We start from the raw sequence: 22,402 nt of genomic DNA, 5'->3' as shown, positions 1-22,402 counted from the left end.
ACGGAACACTAAACACAGCCCCAGAAGCTTTTCCCAAAATGGAATAATATAGGCAGAAGTCAACACACTGAAATCATGAGCGTCCCAGATGGGTTTTCTCCAGGTTCCAAGAGAGAAGATCATGAACGTTTGGCTCCTACTCTAATCCTGCTCAGCATATCATCTGAAACTGGGCTTGTGACAAGTCATGCCCTACACAACAAGAACAAACCTTGGTTACAGCACCTCTAGACAAGTGAAACACTGGATGATATGCTAAGGCAAACCATGGTTTGATTGACAGCAGCACAGCAGCAGAAGGAGCAAGGAGAAACAAAGCTTCAGCAATCTCCTCACCTGGAACCAACTCACCATTTTACAGGGTCATTCTTATTCTTATTATTTTATTTATACCTCGACCATCTGTCCGGGTTTCCCCAGCCACTCTGGGCAGCTTCCAGCAAAATAATAAAACATCAATCATTAAAAGCTTCCCTATACTGGGCTGCCTTCAGATGCCTTCTAAAAGTTGTGCAGTTCTTTTTCTCCTTGACATCTGATGGGAGGGTGTTACACAGGGAGGATGCCACTGCCAACAAGGCCCTCTGCCTGGTTCTCTGTAACTTGGCTTCTTGCAGTGAGGGAACAACCAGAAGACCCTCAGAGGTGGACCTCAGTGTCCGGGCTGAACAAAGTGGGTGGAGACGCTCCTTCAGGTATATTGGGCCAAGGCCGTTTAGGGTTTTAAAGGTCAGCACCAATACTTTGAATTGTGCTCGGAAACGTAATGGGATAAACTAAGACAGGATGTTAGCCTGCCATTCCCACCCCCACCCCCCGACCAAAGCATAGCGTGCACAGAGTTCTAAGAAATGAAAAGATGTAGGATTAGCAGTTCAGAGATCAATAGTTATGTGGAATATACAGCCGCAGGGTGGCTTTTCAGTGACATGTATCCAGAGATCTACTGCTAAAAATAAGCTTGATGTATCCTTTTGAACGTGCACCTGTCTGCATGGTGTTCCCCAACTCCACAAACAAGAATAAGCCCAAGAACGTAGAGCAGGCAGAAGCACGTTTACAACGGAATGCAGATAGCTGACTGCAAAGAAGGACTATATATGTATAAAAGAACAGCCCTTGGCTACAGCTCATGGTTAGCAGGGACAGAGTTTAGCCACCAGCCCCAGTTCAGGGAACACGCTAAGCCCAATGCTGGCTTAGAGCAGCATGGCAATACAGTGGAACCTCGAGTTGTGGACGTAATCCGTCCCAGGGGCACGTCCGCAACTCTCAAAGCGTTCGCATCCAGGAGTGCCATGTCTGTCTGCACACATGCGCATCGCAATTTAGTGCTTCTGCACATATGCAAGCAGCGAACCCAGAAGTAAGCCGTTCTGGTACTTCCGGGTTGCCGCAGGATGCAACTTGAAAAGACGTAACCTGAAGCGGATGCAACATGAGGTATGACTGTAAAATGTGGAGGAAAAAGGCAGCTGTTGGTTCCTCTCTGGGAGCCCGCACATTCACGCTGCCTCCGTGAGCCATAGTTTGGCTCTTCTAGATTGGACAAATGTGCAGGAAGGCAAGCCATCGTTTGGCTTTCTGTGTCATGCAAGTCAGCTCAGTGAAGGTGGAACCAAACAAGGGAAAAGCTGGCTTCTGCATATGGCGCAAGAGTGGAGACGAGCCACTGCAGAAAACCCAATTGCCATTTGTTCCAATCCAGCACTAAACTGCGGGTTTCCCTGGAGGAAAGCGGCCTGGCAAAGGGAAATGTGGGTGAGCCCTAAAGGGCAAAAGTTCCTCTCCAGATAGCAATAATACACAAACACCGGGGAAGCACTGCAGAACAGCTAATAAAGCAGAACAGGTTGACATTATTGTCTAAATCAGGGATCAGCAACCTAAGGCCCATGGGCCACAAGCGGCCCACAGGGGTCGTTTAACCAGCCCACGAGCCGCCCCTGAACTGAGCCGGCTGCTCGGCAAGTCCCTGCATGCTGGTGAAAAACAGGCACAGCGCAGTGCGGGGACTCACTTCCGCAGTGCCAGAAATCGCGTCTATACATGCACAGGTGCTGGAAATCATGTCTGCGCAGACGTGGAGGCCCGAAATAGTGGGCACATGCATGCGATCCGGCCCACAGAAGGATCTCCGCTGGAGTGAACCAGCCCAGGCGAGGTAGCTCTTGCTGACCCCTGGTCTAAATCCACTGCCGCTGCTCCATTAATGTGTCAATGCCATGGTTCAGAAGACACCTGTGAAAAACACAGGGACCTCAAGTCCACTACAGTCCAGGGAGAAGGGTCATCTCCCCACCACCAAACAGAATTGCGCAGGGAACATGCAGGCACTCTAAAGCCCGCTTCAGATGTTCAAAAAGGACACATGAGATGCAAACAAGGAAGGGGGTACACTGACATTCCTAATCAGCAGAACACACTCAGAAAATGCCTTGAGAAGTGTGGGGTATCTACCTGAGTGAACAGATGTATCTCTGAAATGCACCCAAAACTCACTAGGGTTGGTTCAAATCAAATATATATTCCCTGCATAATGCCAGTACTAAAATAGGAGCTTTAAGTTTAGCGTTTCCATGCTTGCTTTTTGGGGTACATGAATGCATTTTAACTCCCCTTTTAAATACTCCCCTAGAATATTTTGTGCATGTCCAGAGACTCAATCCTGGAGTAGCCTATAAATTTGTCATTCCGCTGGCACATCAAATCCAAATGGCTATTTTCTTTCTTCCTTCCTCCATGCTACAAATTAAAGATTCCCACTAGAAAAGTACCAGCAAAAAATAATAACACTTGATCTAATCTGAGCTCTGATCTCTCCCTCCCCTTCTCTCTGGTTATATATGTATGACATTTTTAGCTTTGGGGCACTCAAGAGTCTCCCTGGAGTACCAGACATCAGCAGCAGCAGCCTGAATGTTTGTGACAAGGAATTTCTGACATAAGCAGATCAGAATATTAATATCATGCAAATAGAGCTATTAACAGTTTTTCCTAATAACATTAGAAAAGGACAAGGAACCCTCAGGCAAGTTTTGAGTCATGAAAGTGGTCGGGTTTAACACGCACAGAATGTTTATTTGCTGCTCAGGCAGTTTTTCCATGTAGCTTCCTAAACGCATAGAGAGATGCCTGCTGGCCTCTACTGGCTGCAGTCAGAAATGTTCATTTCTTGGAATTTGGGAGGGTATCCTCAGTGAGAAGATTGCTGCCTCTTCGAATGACACCTTGTCCAACACTACCAATTATCCCGCTGCAATTCACAGAGGCAGGAAAAGAGAGTAAGCCTTGCACAAGCTTTGCATGCAAGAAGAAGAAAGAAAAACCTCGTAAGTTCAATTCTGGGCATTTCCAGTGAAATGGAATAAAGTGACAGGAGAAGGGGGAAATTGCTGCTTGAAGCCCCGGAGGGTCGGTCCAAGGGGTGGTTAGTGTCTCCCAGTGGGAGGATGGCTTTGAATTGAAAATAAAGCTGGTCATCTCATAATGTCTTTATACAAATCTATGGTGCGACTGCACTGGGAGGACTACGTGCCATTCTGGCCACCTTACCTCAAAAAAGGACATTGTGGAGTTGGAGAAGGTTCAGAAGAAGGCAACCGAGCTGGTCAAAGGGATGGAGCAACTCCCCTTTGAGGAAAGCAGAACACAGCAGAGAAATCCATCCATTCCTCATCTCCAGTCTCAGTCTGGTGCCGACATTCCACTTAGCAGTAGTTATTGCAAAACATCTTCCCACTCAACTCCCTTCTGCAGACCACGCTAGGCAAGACTTTCTTCTGCAGACACCTGTCTGTCCTGCAGACAACCCACCCCAGTTCTCACCTCCCAAATCTCTCCCACTGGAATCCTCACTATTCTTGATCTCTACTCAGGGCCTTCTGATTTCCTGTGGTGACTTTCTGCCAGGTGGCTCATCACCCACTGATGAACACCTTTTACCTCCCTGCCCTGAAGATCAAAATGCAACCTTCCACATTTCTACGAGGAGGAGAGGTCCAGCAATAGGGGTCTCCCTATTATTATTTCTATAGCATTATCCATGCTCATGCCATTCCCAAGAACACCCCCTTCCCCCAAAATCCTCTGCAATGTGCAAGAGATCCGCTGCAGAGAAGTCACTGCAGAAAGGATTCCCTAAAGTAATCTCATACTCAGAACTATGTACCTGAAAATCCTATATAATCATGTCCAGACTTTCGAATCTTACACGCTGAACTTCAAAAAACCATATGGCCAAGAGCTACAAGCTTTAACAACCAATCCCTCTTCCCAGGGAACTCTGGGAATTGTAGCTTTGTAAAAGGACCAGGTACCTCCTAACCTCAGCACCCTTAATAAACTACGGTCCCAGAATCCTTTGGGAGAAGTCATGGCTGTTGAAAGAGGTATCATTGTGTTTTAAATGTAATGTGTGACCATGCCATAGATAGGCTTTTGGTGTGATCCTGCAGAGATCTTTTTATGTTCAGAGACACAAATATCATTCCATTTTGCATGATTTGTACATTCAGCTGCTAGTTACTGTGTGAAATTGGCACGTAGGTGTTATTTTTATGACCACCACTCCGGGCCTAAGAACCATCATTAGTCATTGGGCATTGCTCTGTTATTCCTTTGCTGGGATTTAGAATGAATCAGTCCTCACATGTTTCATTTCCTGCTGAGACTGCAAGGAGGTTCCCTGTGCTACATGTCCAATTATGACTTTATCACAGTAAGCACAGTGGGAAAATTACGATCAGATACTCTTAACATAACCAAATTAACCGCACTAAGCAAGAAAGCAAGGGATAGATTTCTCTGTGAGCAAGACTCATCTAACATGACAGGATTCTAACACCACTCAATTCATTCTTAAGACCAAGGTCTCCAAGGCAGAGAGGAAATGAACAGCTTTCATACGGCAAAGTGGATCCACTGCTATTAAATGCAGTTTTAAACAAGGAGTTGTATGCTTCAGACAGGCATCAGAAGAGAGGAGGAAGAATAATTCCCTCCAAACCAGGAATAATAACACTAAAAAAGGGAGGCGGCTCTTCTTGGAACTGATCAAAGAAAACGAGCTGTTCATTAAACATGTCGTGTCTGCTTTCCGCTTAGGCAATTGAATGACCCTAACATTCCTAAGACTGTAGAAATAAGTGAATCAAGCAAATATTATAAGGCTAAACTAAAAACAGAAAAAGGCTATAATTGACAAATTATAAGTCCTAAATAAATCAGAGATAGGCAAGATGTTTTCATTTGAGGGCCACATTCTCTCCAGGTTAAGATGTAGGGGGCCACATGCCAGCAATGGAAGGGGCAGAAGCCAGCCACCTCCCCGAGAGGTCCAGACTCAGGCATAGGCAAACTCGGCCCTCCAGATGTTTTGGGACTACAACTCCCATCACCCCTAGCTAACAGGACCAGTGGTCAGAGATGATGGGAGTTGTAGTCCCAAAACATGTGGAAGGCCGAGTTTGCCTATGCCTGGTCCAGAATGTGGCAACACAAGAAAGGGCCTTTTCTGCAGTGGTTCCCCATTTGTGGAATGCTCTCCCCAAGGAAGCTCGCCTGGAGCCTTCATTACGTATCTTTAGACCCCCAGCAGAAACGTTCATTTTCTCCCAGGTGTTTGACTAATTAAACCATCTATGGCCTTTTAAACCATGAAGGGGTATTGTTTTTTGTTTGTTATTATGTTATGTATCTTTGTGTTTTAATATTGTAAGCCACCCCGTGAGTCACAGATGAAAAATGCAATAAATAAAAAAATGAAATAATAAAAATAATAATCCAGAGATTAGTAGCAGCCTAGACCAGGTGGACTGACTTGGTTCCTAGGTTTCCGAGTCCTTACTTGCAGTCATACCTAGTAGCAGCTCCTACAGGCAAGAAGACAGGGCAAACACAAACAAAATGTTGCTATCTTTAATCAGATTATTCCTGGGGGTGGGTAACCTCAGCTCCTGAACCATGGATTAATTTTAGAACCAAACACAAAGCATAATGAAGAGGCAGGATAAAATCATTGCCTAGTGATACATTTCATATTTTGTTCACAAAAATAAATATATGAGAGATGCTAATCAATATTATCTCCAGTATTCTCAACTTCGCAACACCAACCTGGTGAATATTGTGTTTCCAGTATGATAAGAATTCAAATTAATTCATGCTAATTGTAATTCTAGCCTTAGAACAACAACAAAAAACACGAATATTGGCTTTTCAGTCCTTCTCACATTTGCATCAAAATTAGCATCGAAGCAGGTAACTTCTGTAGAACACACACAGAGTCAGGCAGGCAGAAATGAAAATTAATACAAATAACCTCTCCTCTCCTCAGGAATACTTCAGCTGAACTAAAGAGATACAGGCCAGATTCACATCTCACACTAAACCAGGGGTATCTATGTGGCGTCCTTCAGGTGTCGTTAATTCCAATTAATTTTAAAAGCAACTCTTTATATATGAAGTCCACAGCAGGGTTTGAAGTTTAAGGGGGGGGGGGTGGAAATAGTAGATTATATTAAGAAACCTGATTAAGAGGATGAAACTCAGTATGAGGGTACTTTAAAATGCAATTATATGTGATTACAATTATAAACATTGAGGGTCAGTGAGCAGGAAGTCATTAGCATTGTAGAATAGGATTATACTTATCAAGTGTTAAAATGTAATTTTGAATCTTGAAGTGAAATAAAATGCTAATATCAAGGAATTCCACCCTTTGGAATTTCCACATTTCCTAGTGGAAAGCGCGCCTGGTCATAGCAAGAGGAGCCCAGTTCTCTGGTGGTCTTTTGGGTTCTGCCAATTAAGGCTGGATACTTCAACATTTCTGGCCAAAGGTTGCTGGGCCCTTGGCTGATGCAGATCATGGGCGCGGAGCCTGAGAAGGTGTATAGGGTTAAGTCAAGGACGCCCCACCATTTCTTCTGGCTCATAGCAGGCAAGAAAGGGCAGGAGCAGTCAAATAAAACTGCAGCTTCAGCAGCACTGAATTTGCATTCAGAGACACCCCTATATGCTGCAAAGGAGCTTGGGCAGCTTCTACTGGGAGAGGGAGTCCAAAACTTGCCACCCATTGAAAAAGCAGTCATAAAAAGTGATTCTCATTTTAATATTAGACACTGAAATGCCATTTTATACCTCTTTCATTGAAAAACTGCTGCAAAATTGCAAGTCGCTGTGTATAATAATGTCTCCAGACAAGAGAAATCTAATTATATATAATTTCTTATGCTTTTACAAGTTGATTTAAGAATACGTGAAGGAATGAAATTCTTTCATTTTAAGTCCAATACTGCCACCCAGTGTAGGATTTCGGTGGTTAAAGCTCAAGCAAATGGTTGCAAATCACACTTTATGTGGGGTGTGTGGAAGGGGATAATATAAGCCTAGGCTTTCCTCTTCCTCACATCCCCTTGAGATAATTTGTTAGAAGGTGATTAACAAGTTAATAATAACAACAACAGCAGCCAAAGTCATTCCTTCCTGCTTCTGTGTTAATCTGCATTTTTAAAAAATCAAGACTAAAATTTGTATTTTAATACATTTTTGTAATGCATTTGCTCACAAAAGCCACATTTCTAAACAGTTTTTGACAGGGGCTTTTTTTTTAAGCTTAGAACTGTGTTGCTAAATTCAGAAAAGTCCAAATCCAAAAGGATAACTACGGTATGTTCTGATCCACACATTAGTCTGGGAAGTGCAGGATAGGTCAGTACAAACCAGAATTCACAAAATAACAGATTCCAACTTCAAAGTGCAACTATCGGAATGACAGCGTGATGATGTCAACAAGGCACCTGACACTTACGCAGCCAATTTTGCTTTGCTCCCAAAGGTTTGTTCCCCTTCCGCTAAAAGCGTACGAAAGTGTTAACAAACCAGCAAGTGAGAAAGCCCCACTTCTAAGAATAAAATTCAGCCTTTAGGCTGGATCTCTGCAGGTAGATAAGGACCATCTGCTATGTAGGCCCCACTGTGTAATTTCAGCCACACTTAAAGGGAGGTAAGAAACAAGAGAAGGCAGAAGCTAGAGGGGTAAGGTGCCACTTACCATGAAAAACTCCATTGTCCACCAAAAAATGCCGACAGTACTGCAGACAAGTTCTCTTATCCAGGTTCCAGTAACTCATCCTTAGGAGGGTTTCTTCTCAGCATCAAAGACAATTCTCCTGCAAAATTAAGGAGGGGTAAGTGCCGGTAATGCAAAGGTAATTATTAAGTTGAAAGGAAGAACAATTCAGTGATATTAGTCCTGATAAAAGAATTCTTTGGGGATTATTTCTCATATATTAAAAAAAACAATAATTCCTGCTTTACTCAAAATGCTTCAGCAATTATTGGCTGGGGCTGGACAACTTCTAGTTATCTGCAATTAGCCCATCATCAAGGTGCTTAGGGTCACTTTCACACAATTACCGCCCACTCATAGAAAGCAGGAAGAGAAACAGTTTGCATGGCAAGGGATATGGGTTTAACAATGCAGGTATTCAAGTATTCATTGCTTTCTCACCCCATCTCAGCCTACGCCAGCCTCACCACTGAGCGGAGGGAGGGAGGAGGGTGGTAGCCAGTCTCTGTTGGCAGACTAGGAGGCAAGGTGTTTTGAGTACAGAACTGTGTGCATTATGTCACCCGCGCCTCGTAAGCTAGCCTGCTGCCCTTTAGGTGTGGTGATGGATGCTCTCCAATCTTTTCCTATAGATCAAAGCAAAAGGTACTTTTATGCTCTGGTAGTGGCACTGTTGGTGCTGGAGGAAGGAAATCAGCCCTGAGTGCTCACTGGAAGGACAGATCCTGAAGCTGAGGCTCCAGTACTTTGGCCACCTCATGAGAAGAGAAGACTCCCTGGAAAAGACACTGGTGTTGGGAAAGATGGAGGGCACAAGGAGAAGGGGACGACAGAGGACAAGATGGTTGGACAGTGTTCTTGAAGCTACCAGCATGAGTTTGATTAAACTGCGGGAGGCAGTGGAAGACAGAAGTGCCTGGAGTGCTCTGGTCCATGGGGTCACGAAGAGTCGGACACGACTAAACGACTAAACAACAACAACAACAGTGGTAGATTCAGCAAGCCAAGCTAGATGGAACTGGTCAGGCTGAATATGAATTGCGGGTGGCGCTGTGGGTTAAACCACAGAGCTTAGGACTTGCTGATCAGAAGGTCGACGGTTCGAATCCCCGCGACAGGGTGAGCTCCCGTTGCTCGGTCCCTGTTCCTGCCAACCTAGCAGTTCGAAAGCACGTCAAAGTTCAAGTAGATAAATAGGTACTACTCCGGCGGGAAGGTAAACGGTGTTTCTGTGCACTGCTCTGGTTCGCCCAGAAGCAGCTTAGTCATGCTGGCCACATGACCCAGAAGCTGTACGCCGGCTCCCTCGGCCAGTAAAGTGAGATGAGCACCTCAACCCCAGAGTCGGTCACGACTGGACCTAATGGTCAGAGGTCCCTTTACCTTTACCTTTATCTTTACCTAGCTTTCATGCACTATTTGCAGGATGAATAAAGCAGCTTCGTAAGTAAGCACACGTTAAGGTACTAGCCTGCCCTTTCTTTATTTCTACTAGCCAGCCAAAGAAGTATAATGTGGCATCTCCAAGCCCCCTTCTCCGCCAGCAGGAAAATGCAGCATTGGCAATTTATTAGCCTGCTTTCCACCAAGTGGGCAGCCCAAGGAGAGATGGAGGCCAAAGGATGGGCTTCCTTTCCTCCACAACAAGCAAAGAAACCAAGAGGACCTTTCTTGCAGAGATCCACCCTTCTTCTTCTACAAGCCTGCTTATTTCTCTGCATTAAATCCCCTGTTGTCTATGGCTGCCAGGTGAGCTGTAAAATGCAAAGTTGCAACAGTCTCCACCTAGACTGAGATATTGTGTTACAACAGGGCTGGGGAACCCATGGCCCTCTAAATGTTTTCGGACAGCAGCTCCCATCATCCCTGGGCCTTGCTGGGTGGGGCTGAAGAAAGCTGGAGTCCAACAGCAAATCAGGGCAGTCCCTCCAAGTGTCCCTATTTTCCAGGGACAGTCCCTGACTTAGAGAAGCCATCCCGGTTTCTGATTTGATCCCAGAATGTCCCACTTTTCCTTAGGACGCCCCTATTTTCATTGGAGAAATGTTGGAGGCTGTAGAGTTATGCACACACACACACACCCCAAGAGTTGTCTGAAGGCAGCCCTGTATAGGGATTTGTTTTTTTTAAAAGTTTAATGTTTTATTATGTTTTTATATATGTTGGAAGTCCAGTCAGATGGGTGGGGGATAAATAGTAAAATTATTATTGTGGAATGGGACGTCCCTATTTTCACTGGAGAAATGTTGTAGGGTATGTCAGGGGTCACAGGTTCCCCACCCTTAAAATAATGGGTACATCATAGAATTGTAGAGTGGGAAGGGACCACAAGGGACATCTAGTCCAGCCCCCGGCAATGCAGGAATCTTCGTGTTCAATGTGGGGCTTAGAACTGACAACCCTAAGATTAAGAGTCTCATACTCTACCGACTGACCTATCATTTCAGTGTGCAAGAAGGTTCTGTTCCGGACTTGGATTTAACAACTTGCCTGCTTTATAATCTAGTGTGACCACAGAACTGAATCTAGGATGGAGCTATGCAAGCAAAAGCCACAGTGGTGCTGTTAAGAACTTCAGCTTTGGAGAACCAAAGCTCCAGAGATACAAGGGGTAGATTTAGCCCCTTATCCAATGGTGTTCCCAAATGCATCCCTCTGCAGTTTCTCCCCTTTGCATGAACTATGGAAAGAGTAACTGCACATGGAGATGCTCTTATGGCTGCTCTATCCCTGATGGTGTAAAGCCATATTCCTCAAGGAAATGCAATGCATCTATTTCCCCCCCTCCCCATACCGGCATATACAATATACAAGCCCTCCCTCCAGACATACCATAGGGGCAGGTGTTTTGCTAGCTACTCGTGAGATGAAAACGCATAATGAGCAAACTCATAAACAAGTCCAATGCAGTGAAATATCTATGTGAAGCTGAAGATACTGGTACCAAAAGGGGAGGAAACCACCTCCATTAAAAAAACAAAAACAATTACCCTCCATCAGCTTCTATGGTTTTGTCCATTGTTTGAAGCCAGGGCCCCAAACAATGCAAACAATTGCCACTATTATTTTCAGGGACTAACATATAACTCATTAAGAAGTTGACCATTGGATTTCTCTCCACAAGGCTTCCTTTGTTCCCATAATCTCATTCAATTCATTTTTGAGAACTCTTTTCTTTAATCCTACAAATGATGCCTTGCAAAATCCAGTTTGCTCAATGAAGGCCTGCAAAGGGAGGTATTTTTAAGGCCAAGCTTTCAAATATGTGAATAGAGGGGAAATTGAAGTAACTGCCACAGCACTTCATAATAGACAAACCGTTGGTCCGTCTAACTGAATGCTATCTACTCCAGCTATGATTGGCAGCAGCCCTCTGGGGTTTAAGGTCTTTCTCAGCCTGATCTGGCTTGAACCCGGGACTTTTTTACATGCAAACCATGCCATCCTGCAGCTCTTCCCTAGGACAGGAATTGCAGACTAAAAGCATCCAAAGCCATTTGGGGGAAACAAGCCATCATCAACATCAACTTGATGAGCCTCTTGCATAAGTACGGTAACTAAAAACCCTGGGTTTCACTGATAAATTGCAATAAGTATGGTCACACTGAAAGGAAGGAAACAGATACAGACTCTCTTTTTTTTAGTTCAAAGGATGAAGGGAATCAGGGAAAGAATTGGGTGTTTTAGCAGGGAGTGGAAAGTTGTTGCTTGGGTTCCAGGTCTCCCTACAGCCAGCAGCCCACTGAGAAACAACACAGAGATGGACCCAGCTTCTCAGGACAGGTCTAGCAAAACAGCTCGCCATTACTCATCCACCAAATCTGCCAGAAATGTAAACCTGTTCTCTGATTCTAGTTATTTTCTGTTCGTTTGTCTGTTTATTTGTTCGTTGGTAGCCATACATACTTTGCCGCCACATAAACATAAAGGTAAAGGTAAAGGTACCCCTGCCCGTATGGGCCAGTCGTGTCCAACTCTGGGGTTGCGTGCTCATCTCGCTTAAGAGGCAGGGAGCCAGCGCTGTCCGCAGACACTTCCGGGTCACGTGGCAAGCGTGACGAAACTGCTTTGGCGAGCCAGCACCAGCGCAGCGCACGGAAACGCCGTTACCTTCCCGCTATAAAGCGGTACCTATTTATCTACTTGCACTTAGGGGTGCTTTCGAACTGCTAGGTGGGCAGGAGCTGGGACCGAATGACGGGAGCTCACCCCGCCACGGGGATTCGAACCGCCGACCATACGATCGGCAAGTCCTAGGCACTGAGGTTTTACCCACAGCGCCACCCGCGTCCCCCACATAAACATATGAACAAGCAAAAAACCCTGCAGAAGCCCTCAAAACCCATTATAAGATGGACTCCATGAATACACCAAATATTAGTCAAATACCCTCTGTTTCTATTCTCAGTTTAACCTTTAATGCATTTTACCTTGCGAAGCACCCTGAGATCATCGGATGAAGGGCAGTATGTAAGTTTAATAAATGATAATAATAAAATAACTTAGAGCAAACCTTTGAAAATCGCTGGGCTTCTTCCAGATTGGAAGAATCTTTTAGTGTGGTAAGGCAAAGGTAAAGGGACCCCTGACCATTAGGTCCAGTCGTGATCGACTCTGGGGTTGCAGCACTCATCTCGCTTTATTGGCCAATGGAGCCGGCATACAACTTCCGGGTCATGTGGCCAGCATGACTAAGCCGCTTCTGGCGAACCAGAGCAGCGCATGGAAACGCCGTTTACCTTCCCGCCGGAGTGGTACCTATTTATCTCTTGCACTTTGTGCTTTCGAACTGCTAGGTTGGCAGGAGCAGGGACCGAGCAACGGGAGCTCACCCCGTCATGGGGATTCGAACCACCAACCTTCTGATCAGCAAGTCCTAAGCTCTGTGGTTTAACCCACAGCGCCACCCGCAATTCATATTCAGCCTGACCAGTTCCATCTAGCTTGGCTTGTGCTCCTGAAGGTAGGAGTCTATCAATTGATGAAGATGATGATCCAAATGTCATAGACCAAATGGAGCAAACAGCACGCAGACCTAGTGGTGGGAGGAAAAAATCCTTAAATAAGAGACACGGGGGAATGATTAATGGACTTCAATGTCTGTACACTAATGCGCAAAGCATGGGAAATAAACAAGATGAGCTTGAGCTCTTGGTACAGCAAACTAAATATGACATAATAGGCATCACTGAAACCTGGTGGGATAAGTCCCACGATTGGAATGTAATAATGGGGGGATACAATCTATTTCAGAGAAACAGACCAGACAAGAAAGGAGGAGAAGTGGCGTTATATGTCAGGGATGTGTATACCTGTGAAGAGATCCAAGATTTAGAACCTCAAAGCCAAAGTGAGAGCATTTGGGTCAAAATTAAGGGAGAGAAGAATAACAGTGACCTCATTGTGGGAGTTTACTATAGATCCCCAAGCCAAACGGAGGACATAGATGATGCCTTCCTGAAACAGATGGCCAAGCATGCAAAAGGAAGGGAGATAGTAGTAATGGGGGACTTCAATTACCCGGATATTTGTTGGATGTCAAACTCAGCCAAGAGCATAAGGTCAAACAGATTCCTCACTGGCCTTGCAGACAACTTCATTGTCCAGAAAGTGGGAGAAGCAACAAGAGGAACAGCCATTTTAGATCTGGTCCTAACCAATGTTGATGACCTGGTTAGTGGGGTAGAAGTGGAAGGATCATTAGGCGCAAGTGATCATGCTCTTCTGAAGTTTACTATACAGCGGAAAGGAGCAACCAAGCATACTAGGACTCAATTTCTTGACTTTAAGAAAGCCGACTTCATAAAACTTAGGGAAGTGCTGGGTGAGATCCCATGGACAGTAATACTAAAAGGAAAGGGAGTTCATGATGGCTGGGAGTTTGTTAAGAGGGAGATAGTAAAAGCACAACGTCAGGCAATACCAATGAGACGCAAACATGGAAGGTGCCTAAAGAAGCCAGGGTGGCTATCTAAAGAACTTTTAACTGAGTTAAGATTAAAAAAGGATGTGTACAAAAAATGGAAAAGGGGGGAAACCACCAAAGAGGAATTCAAACAAATAGCCAGCACGTGTAGACACAAAGTCAGAAAAGCTAAAGCACAGAATGAACTCAGGCTTGCTAGAGAGGTTAAAAGCAACAAAAAAGGCTTTTATGGGTATGTTCGTAGCAAAAGGAAGAACAAAGAAACAGTGGGGTCACTCAGAGGAGAAGATGGTGAAATGCAAACAGGGGACACAGAAAGGGCTGAACTCCTCAATGCCTTCTTTGCCTCAGTCTTCTCCGATAAAGAAAACAATGCCCGACCTGAAGAATTTGAAGCAAATGATTCAGCAAAGGAAACACAGCCCAGAATAACTAAGGAGATAGTACAAGAATACTTGGCTAGTTTAGATGTATTCAAGTCTCCAGGGCCAGATGAACTGCATCCAAGAGTATTAAAAGAACTGGCAGATGTGATCTCAGAACCACTGGCAGTCATCTTTGAGAATACCTGGAGAACAGGTGAAGTCCCGGCAGACTGGAGGAGGGCAAATGTTGTCCCTATTTTCAAAAAGGGGGAAAGAGAGGACCCAAATAATTACCGCCCAGTCAGTCTGACATCAATTCCAGGGAAGATTCTGGAGCAGATCATTAAGCAAACTGTGAGCACCTAGAAAGGAATGCTGTGATCACCAATAGTCAGCATGGATTTCTGAAAAATAAGTCATGTCAGACTAACCTGATCTCGTTTTTTGACAGAATTACAAGCCTGGTAGATGAAGGGAACACAGTGGATGTAGCCTACCTTGATTTCAGCAAGGCATTTGACAAGGTGCCCCATGATATTCTTGTAAAGAAGCTGGTAAAATGCGGTCTTGACTATGCTACCACTCAGTGGATTTGTAACTGGCTGACTGACTGAACCCAAAGGGTGCTCATCAATGGTTCCTCTTCATCCTGGAGAAGAGTGACTAGTGGGGTGCCACAGGGTTCTGTCTTGGGCCCGGTCTTATTCAACATCTTTATCAACGACTTGGATGATGGACTCAAAGGCATCCTGATCAAATTTGCAGATGACACCAAACTGGGAGGGGTGGCTAACACCCCGGAGGACAGGATCACACTTCAAAACGACCTTGACAGATTAGAGAACTGGGCCAAAACAAACAAGATGAATTTTAACAGGGAGAAATGTAAAGTATTGCACTTGGGCAAAAAAAATGAGAGGCACAAATACAAGATGGGTGACACCTGGCTTGAGAGCAGTACATGTGAAAAGGATCTAGGAGTCTTGGTTGACCACAAACTTGACATGAGCCAACGGTGTGACGCGGCAGCTAAAAAAGCCAATGCAATTCTGGGCTGCATCAATAGGAGTACAGCATCTAGATCAAGGGAAGTAATAGTGCCACTGTATTCTGCTCTGGTCAGACCTCACCTGGAGTACTGTGTCCAGTTCTGGGCACCACAGTTCAAGAAGGACACTGACAAACTGGAACGTGTCCAGAGGAGGGCAACCAAAATGGTCAAAGGCCTGGAAACGATGCCTTATGAGGAACGGCTAAGGGAGCTGGGCATGTTTAGCCTGGAGTAGAGGAGGTTAAGGGCTGATATGATAGCCATGTTCAAATATATAAAAGGATGTCACACAGAGGAGGGAGAAAGGTTGTTTTCTGCTGCTCCAGAGAAGCGGACACGGAGCAATGGATCCAAACTACAAGAAAGAAGATTCCACCTAAACATTAGGAAGAACTTCCTGACAGTAAGAGCTGTTCGACAGTGGAATTTGCTGCCAAGGAGTGTAGTGGAGTCTCCTTCTTTGGAGGTCTTTAAGCAGAGGCTTGACAACCATATGTCAGGAGTGCTCTGATGGTGTTTCCTGCTTGGCAGGGGGTTGGACTCGATGGCCCTTGTGGTCTCTTCCAACTCTATGATTCTATGATTCTATGCTGAATCTACTGCCAAGATGGCTAGAGAGGCTGCAAGATGCTACGAACCAACTATTATTCTGTTCTTACTTCCCAGAAATCAAAGAGGCAGGAGGCACATTTAATTTAGACAATATTACTGCCAATCACATCACGCTCTCCCTGGAAGCCTTGTCCTGTTCCAAAGCAAAAGGAAGTTATTTAGGAACAATTTAAGTAACGTGTGCATGTTAAGCTGGGCTAGAGGATTAAGGGACGCTTCTTGCAGCCTTCCTGGGTCAAAAGAACCTCCTAGACAAGCCTGAAAACAGCAAGAGAGGGAATGTACAATTTGTTGTCATCAAATTACAACAACAAAACATCCACAACAGCAAAAACAAGAGCCTTCTGGTCAAAGAATCAAGATGAAATCAACCAGATTTAAACCAACTATAATAACTCAGTGTCTCCACAGAACCCTGTGATTAAATGCTAAAAGAATCTGAACTAGCCTAATTAGTTTTTGCCATCCAATAGATGGGATAAGATGTCTGTAACAGAATATCAGTGACCCTGCCGTTGGGGAAAACACACAAAGAATCACAGTATAGGAAGAGAGAGGGATTGTTTTCTGGGAAATATTTAAGAAGACCACTTAGGCAAGGGGTGGGAAACCTGTGGCCAGTTAGGAGGCTTTAGCTGCTAGTCTCCATCTTGCGTTCAAGAGTGAACTAAAGATGGATTTACCTAAGCCAAAAGACCCTGGGAAAAGATCCTTTTGTCTTGACCTCATTGACCTTCTTGCCAATAAGGATCCAGACACTTCATTTGATTCACCAGAAAGCCAGGCTACTATACTGGCAATAAGGTAAAATGATTTGTAAGCAAAAGGTCACCAGATACAGGTTTTGTATCAAAAAGCCCTTGCATCTGGAGACGAGCATCCTCAACAAACCAGGAATTCCATAGAAATGAAGATGCAAACCCCACAGAACAATAGAGTCTGCAGACAAGACTCACCAGGAAGCCACCAGCCACAGTCATTATTCTTCAAAGGTCCATTCAGGAGGACCATCCGCAAATGAGTCATTCTTGTTACTTGAGGTGCCCCAATCAACCTCTAACCAGAACCTGTCCCATTACATTATGGAAATTTTCTCGCCTAAAGCTTCTCCCCAACAGCCAAGCACACACACATACCCGGATTTTAACCCATCTGCTCCATCCCCTCATTTTGACCCCATCTCACTGGTCATCTTGCAAAGTCACCTAGACACACTTTTGTATCCCCAACAAACTGATTTAAGACCAGGTTTTTAACCTTGCTGTGTATATGTCATCTCTGTGGACCCTATGTCTGTACAGTGGTGCCCCGCAAGACGAAAAACTCACTAGACGAAAAACTCACTAGACGAAAGGGTTTTCCGTTTTTTGAGCTGCTTCGCAAGACGAATTTCCCTATGGGCTTGCTTCGCAAGACGAAAAACGAAAACGTCTTGCAAGTTTGTTTCCTTTTTCTTAACACCGTTAATACAGTTGTGACTTGACTTCGAGGAGCAACTGATAGAACGCGGTGTGGTAGCCTTTTTTGAGGTTTTTGAAGACTTTGGTGATTTTTGAAGCTTTTCCAAAACTTCTTTTAAACTTTTAAAACTTTTTGGGGGGGGTTTGGATTTTGGGTTGGGGTGTTTGGAATTCAAGGACTTGGTGTTGGGGAGGGGTTTGCAAGAATCTGGAAGCTTGTTTTTTTTCCTGCATTTTTCTGATTTTCTGTGACCATTGGGCCACTCTGCTGTTTTTTTAAAAAAATTCTGGATTTGAATTTCTGTGTGGTGGGTGGCTGGGGGAACAGTTAAGGAGGGGTTTGCAAGAATCTGGAAGCTTGTGTGGTTTTTTTCTGCATTTTTATGATTTTCTGTGACCATTGGGCCACTCTGCTGTTTTTTTAAAAAAAATTCTGGATTTGAATTTCTGTGTGGTGGGTGGTTCTTCAGCAAGAAGCAAAGAGTGGAAGAGGAACCTTCTTCGAGTTGTCCCCCAGAGTCTTAGAAAATGTACTGTACACTTTGTTGATTTTTAAATGTTTTTCTGTCATGTTTAGAAACTTAATTTATTGTTCCTTCAATTTTTGAAATGCTCTTTACAGTATGTGTGACTTTAAAGAGCACTTAATAAACTCTTGTTGTACCAAATTTGGCTTTGTTTGGACTTTTTTTGACCATAGGAACGCATTAATTGAATTTCAATGCATTCCTATGGGATTTCGTGCTTCGCAAGACGAAAAATTCGCTAGACGAAAAAACTCACGAAACGAATTAATTTCGTCTTGCGAGGCACCACTGTATAAGCAATCTGCACACTCCAGGAACATCTTTTAACTCACCACTGGACTTCACACCCAAGGCTTGATGAAGTGTCCATGCCTGAGATAATGTTTACGAATAAGGATCTGAAATCATGTTGAGCACAGACTCCAGACCTCAAAACCTAGGTCTCAGCTTCTTTTAAATAAATACCTTCTTTTTTCTATAATCTTTCTGAGGCCCATCTGACAAAAAGAAAACTACGCTAAGAAACTACTGGGAAAGATTTGCCTGACAACCTCCATCAGAGCAAGCCCTACATGAGGGCTTCTGCCTGTGCAATGGGGCTTTTCCCTTTTTTCCTCCCCCTGCATCCCTCAACACCCCCCAATAGTGGTTCGTGAGGAGCTGGGAGAACCCCCAGAACAGCACATGGGGAAGGAGAAGGGGGATATCTAGGCAGCCCGGGCTCCTCCGGATGACAATATCTTTTTGCACCAGGTCAGTGAGGACCACTTGCTTTTTAAAATTCTCCCGTATTTACAGAACTCCCTGTGCACCTTTTGGACAGTATCTGTAGGTTTCCGCCTCTGTGTCAAATAAGTGTTGTTTACTTTTTATAATACAAAGAACATGGATCTCCCTTGGATGGTTCTGGACTCTCCTTCCTTGCAGGTTTCTAAGCAGAGGTTGGATGGCCAGCTGTCATAGATGCTTTAGTTGAGTTTCCTATATTGCAGGGGTTGCACCAGAACAGGGGTCCCCAACCTGCGGCCCATGGGCTCCAGAAATCACTTCTGTGCATGCCCAGACGTTGAAAATCACATCTGCGCATGTCCGTGGTGTTAGGAATCGCTTCTGTGCATGCCCAGATGCCGAAAATCGCTTCTGTGCAGGCATGATTTTTGGCATCTAGGCATGCGCAGAAGCGATTTCCGGCGCCACGGACATGGGCAGACGCGATTTCCAGCGTCGCACTGTGCTGGTCCAGTCCATGGAGTGTGAGTGATCCGGCCCATGCCCAGTAAGCCTTGCCGACCCCTGCACTAGAACATGGGTAGGTAAACTAAGGCCTGGGGGCTGGATCTGGCCCAATCACCTTCTCAATCTGACCTGCAGACGATCCGGGAATCAGCGTGGTTTTACATGAGTAGAATGTGTGCTTTTATTTAAAATGCATCTCTGGGTTATTTGTGGGCCACAGGAATTCATTCCTTTTTCTTTTTTTAAAAAAATATAGTCCAGCCCCCCACTAAGTCTGAGGGACAGTGGACCGGCCCCCTGCTGAAAAAGTTTGCTGACCCCTGCACTAGAAAAATGATATTTGGGGTCCCTTCCAGCTTCATGATTCTATGTTTTTCTGCTTCAACCATCTTTCATTACATTCCTATCATTTTATGTCATTGTATTTTGTATAAATTATTAAAAAATATAAATAAACCATGTTCTATTTACAAACAAAACATTTAAAGATCTACTTTTCTACCGGTAGCCTGGGGGGGGGGGGGCATGGGTGTAGCCAGGAATTTGGGGGGGGGCAGGCTTTTGTAAGGGGGCAGAACCTAACAAATTGTATTGATTTTTACTTATGGGGGCAGCTGCCCCCTGCCCTGCCCTGCCCCTCCTGGGCTACGCCCGGGGGGAACAGGAAGGAAACAAGGTCGGAAGGGGGCCATGGTCAGAAAAAGATTGGGAAGCACTGGTTTAGACCACCGTGTCACCCGCGTCGCTTATGTTTTATGTAGAAGGTACATGATGGAGCAGCTGAGGGGGAATTGGCTCATTAGGCTTCTGAACTGTTTCAAGGAACAAACAGCCCTAGGAATGCTTCCTTGGCTGCCACATGCAACCTGAAAGATACAGTGGTACCTCGGGTTAAGAACTTAATTCGTTCTGGAGGTCTGTTCTTAACCTGAAAATGTTCTTAACCTGAAGTACAACTTTAGCCAATGGGGCCTCCCGCTGCCACCACACCGCCCCCCGCGCAATTTCTGTTCTCATCCTGAAGCAAAGTTCTTAACCCAAGGTAATATTTCTGGCTTAGTGGAGTCTATAACCTGAAGTGTATGTAACCTGAAGCGTATGTAACCTGAGGTACCACTGTACTGTAGCTCAGACCGGGTGGAGGAATTGTCAACAAGGTTGAAAACAGAGTCATAATCCTCGTCTCATCTTTTTGCTAAGGTTCAAAGAGCTTAAATGCATTAAAATGAGAGGCTCACTGGGTGAGGAGATAACTAATCTCCTCTTCCTTCAATGCCTCCCACCCCCCATCTTTTGTTTCAATTCTATCAGTCAAATATATTGCCTGATCAGCAGGGAATCCTATTGATCGGCACAGATGGCTATTTAACGCTCTCTTTTCCCACTGCCAGAGCCCAAGTCTGTACAACCCAGCTGAAACAGCAGGCACACAAAGACACAGAATACGTTCCAATTAGAGTAGCTCCTTTTCTTGGCCAATATTTTGCAAAGTGTCCCAGAAATAGCCACAAATGAACCAAAGAGCAATGCTGCAAGCCCCAGCCAGCAAGGCCAACACTTCGGAACGATGAAAGCTGTAGTCTAATAATATCTGGACAACTACAAGGTTCCTCAAAATTACCATAAAAGTATAAAGTAATTTTTTTTTTTTTTTAGGTAGTCTAAATCTTGCTGCAAAACAACCACACAACAATATATTCACAACTATAGAAAGAACATTCACAGAGCAAAACAAGGTTTTGCAAACCCTTTTGAAGAGTAGAGCAGAGAAAGAGAAAGAGAAAGAGAGATCAACAAGGAGGTTACTCTATTACTTCCAGGTCACTGCTGCATCTTGGACAAGGCTGTATGTTCCAGCTTCATGAAGTGAGTTAATACAGTACAAAGGGGGGCATGTATCATGAGTGAATGTATCATGGGGGAGAGAAACACAGAGATGCAGGATTGACTTATGGCTCCTCATATACATTAAGAGTGAACTGGTTAAGGGCGCATAGATGCGCTCCATGGGTGCGGGAGAAATACAAGCAGAAAGCATGCACAACGGAAAGCAGTGAAGACCTTTGCCACTGACCAGGGCCAGCCTCCCCATTCCCCATACCGAAACCGGCTGAGCTACAACCAGAATGATGGGACAGCATCTTCCTCAGCACCTGAACACCACAGACTAGATGAGGGACCACAGGGCAAGCTGCATGCCCTATAAAGTTCTGTGTTCCCACATTTACCTGCCACCATTCCTTGCTAGCCAGAATCTGCCACCTAAGGCAGGTGCCTCAGTCTGCCTAACGGTAAAGGTAAAGGGACCCCTGACCGTTAGGTCCAGTCATGACCGACTCTGGGGTTGCGGCGCTCATCTCGCTTTATTGGCCGAGGGAGCCGGCGTACAGCTTCCGGGTCATGTGGCCAGCATGACCAAGCCGCTTCTGGTGAACCAGAGCAGCACACGGAAACGCCGTTTACCTTCCCGCCAGAGCAGTACCTATTTATCTACTCACTCTTTGACGTGCTTTCGAACTGCTAGGTTGGCAGGAGCAGGGACCGAGCAACGGGAGCTCACCACATTGCAGGGAATCGAACCGCCGACCTTCTGATCAGCAAGTCCTAGGCTCTGTGGTTTAACCCACAGCACCACCATGCAATAGGGCTGGGGTGGGGGGAGCTGCCACTTTCCTTTTTCAAATAGCGAGATTTCAAACATGGCATTCTCCCACAGTCCATTCTAGCACCTTAGGCTTTTACCAGGTCATTCTGCTGTGTGCGCACTGCACCGGACATACCAAACATTTGAAGCACATGGCTGCCAAAGAATCCTGAAAACTATAGCTTACCCCTCACAGAGCTACAATTCCCAGCACCATTAACAAACGACAGCTCCCAGGGTTCTCAAAGGTGTCGGGAATTATAGTTCTGTAAGGAGTAAGTTACAGTTTCCATTATTCTTTGGGCGAAACCATGTGCTTTAAAAGTATGGTGTGTATGCAGGCCAAGTTCCCACGTGATCTTGATCTCGATAGGTCCTCTCTAGAGTTGGGGTTGTCAAGCAGTCTGCTTCTCTTTCCTTCCCCGTTAAGGTTACTTAAAACCCTCTCCTAATGTAACGAGGAGAAAACAAAGACAGATGGCCTGCCTGGCAGTGTTGACTGGTGTC

The 22,402-nt window shown here is 45.0% G+C and overlaps 1 protein-coding gene across 5 annotated transcripts in view; it reads right to left on the bottom strand.

Moving 5' to 3' along the window:
• PLCH1 (phospholipase C eta 1) overlaps positions 1–22,402 on the bottom strand; it is a 145,646-nt gene that overhangs the window by 113,336 nt on the left and 9,908 nt on the right. For all 5 annotated transcript variants that reach the window (XM_081007715.1, XM_081007710.1, XM_081007713.1 and 2 more), the window contains exon 2: positions 8,057–8,174. In XM_081007715.1, coding sequence (XP_080863841.1) covers positions 8,057–8,135 — 79 coding nt within the window. In that variant the 5' untranslated portion in view covers positions 8,136–8,174. The remainder of the gene's footprint in view (positions 1–8,056; positions 8,175–22,402) is intronic.

This window comes from Podarcis pityusensis (assembly GCF_964106645.2).
Source record: "Podarcis pityusensis genome assembly, chromosome: 5".
NCBI classification, from domain to species: Eukaryota; Metazoa; Chordata; class Lepidosauria; order Squamata; family Lacertidae; genus Podarcis; species Podarcis pityusensis.
This window is presented reverse-complemented; position numbering and strand designations above follow the sequence as displayed.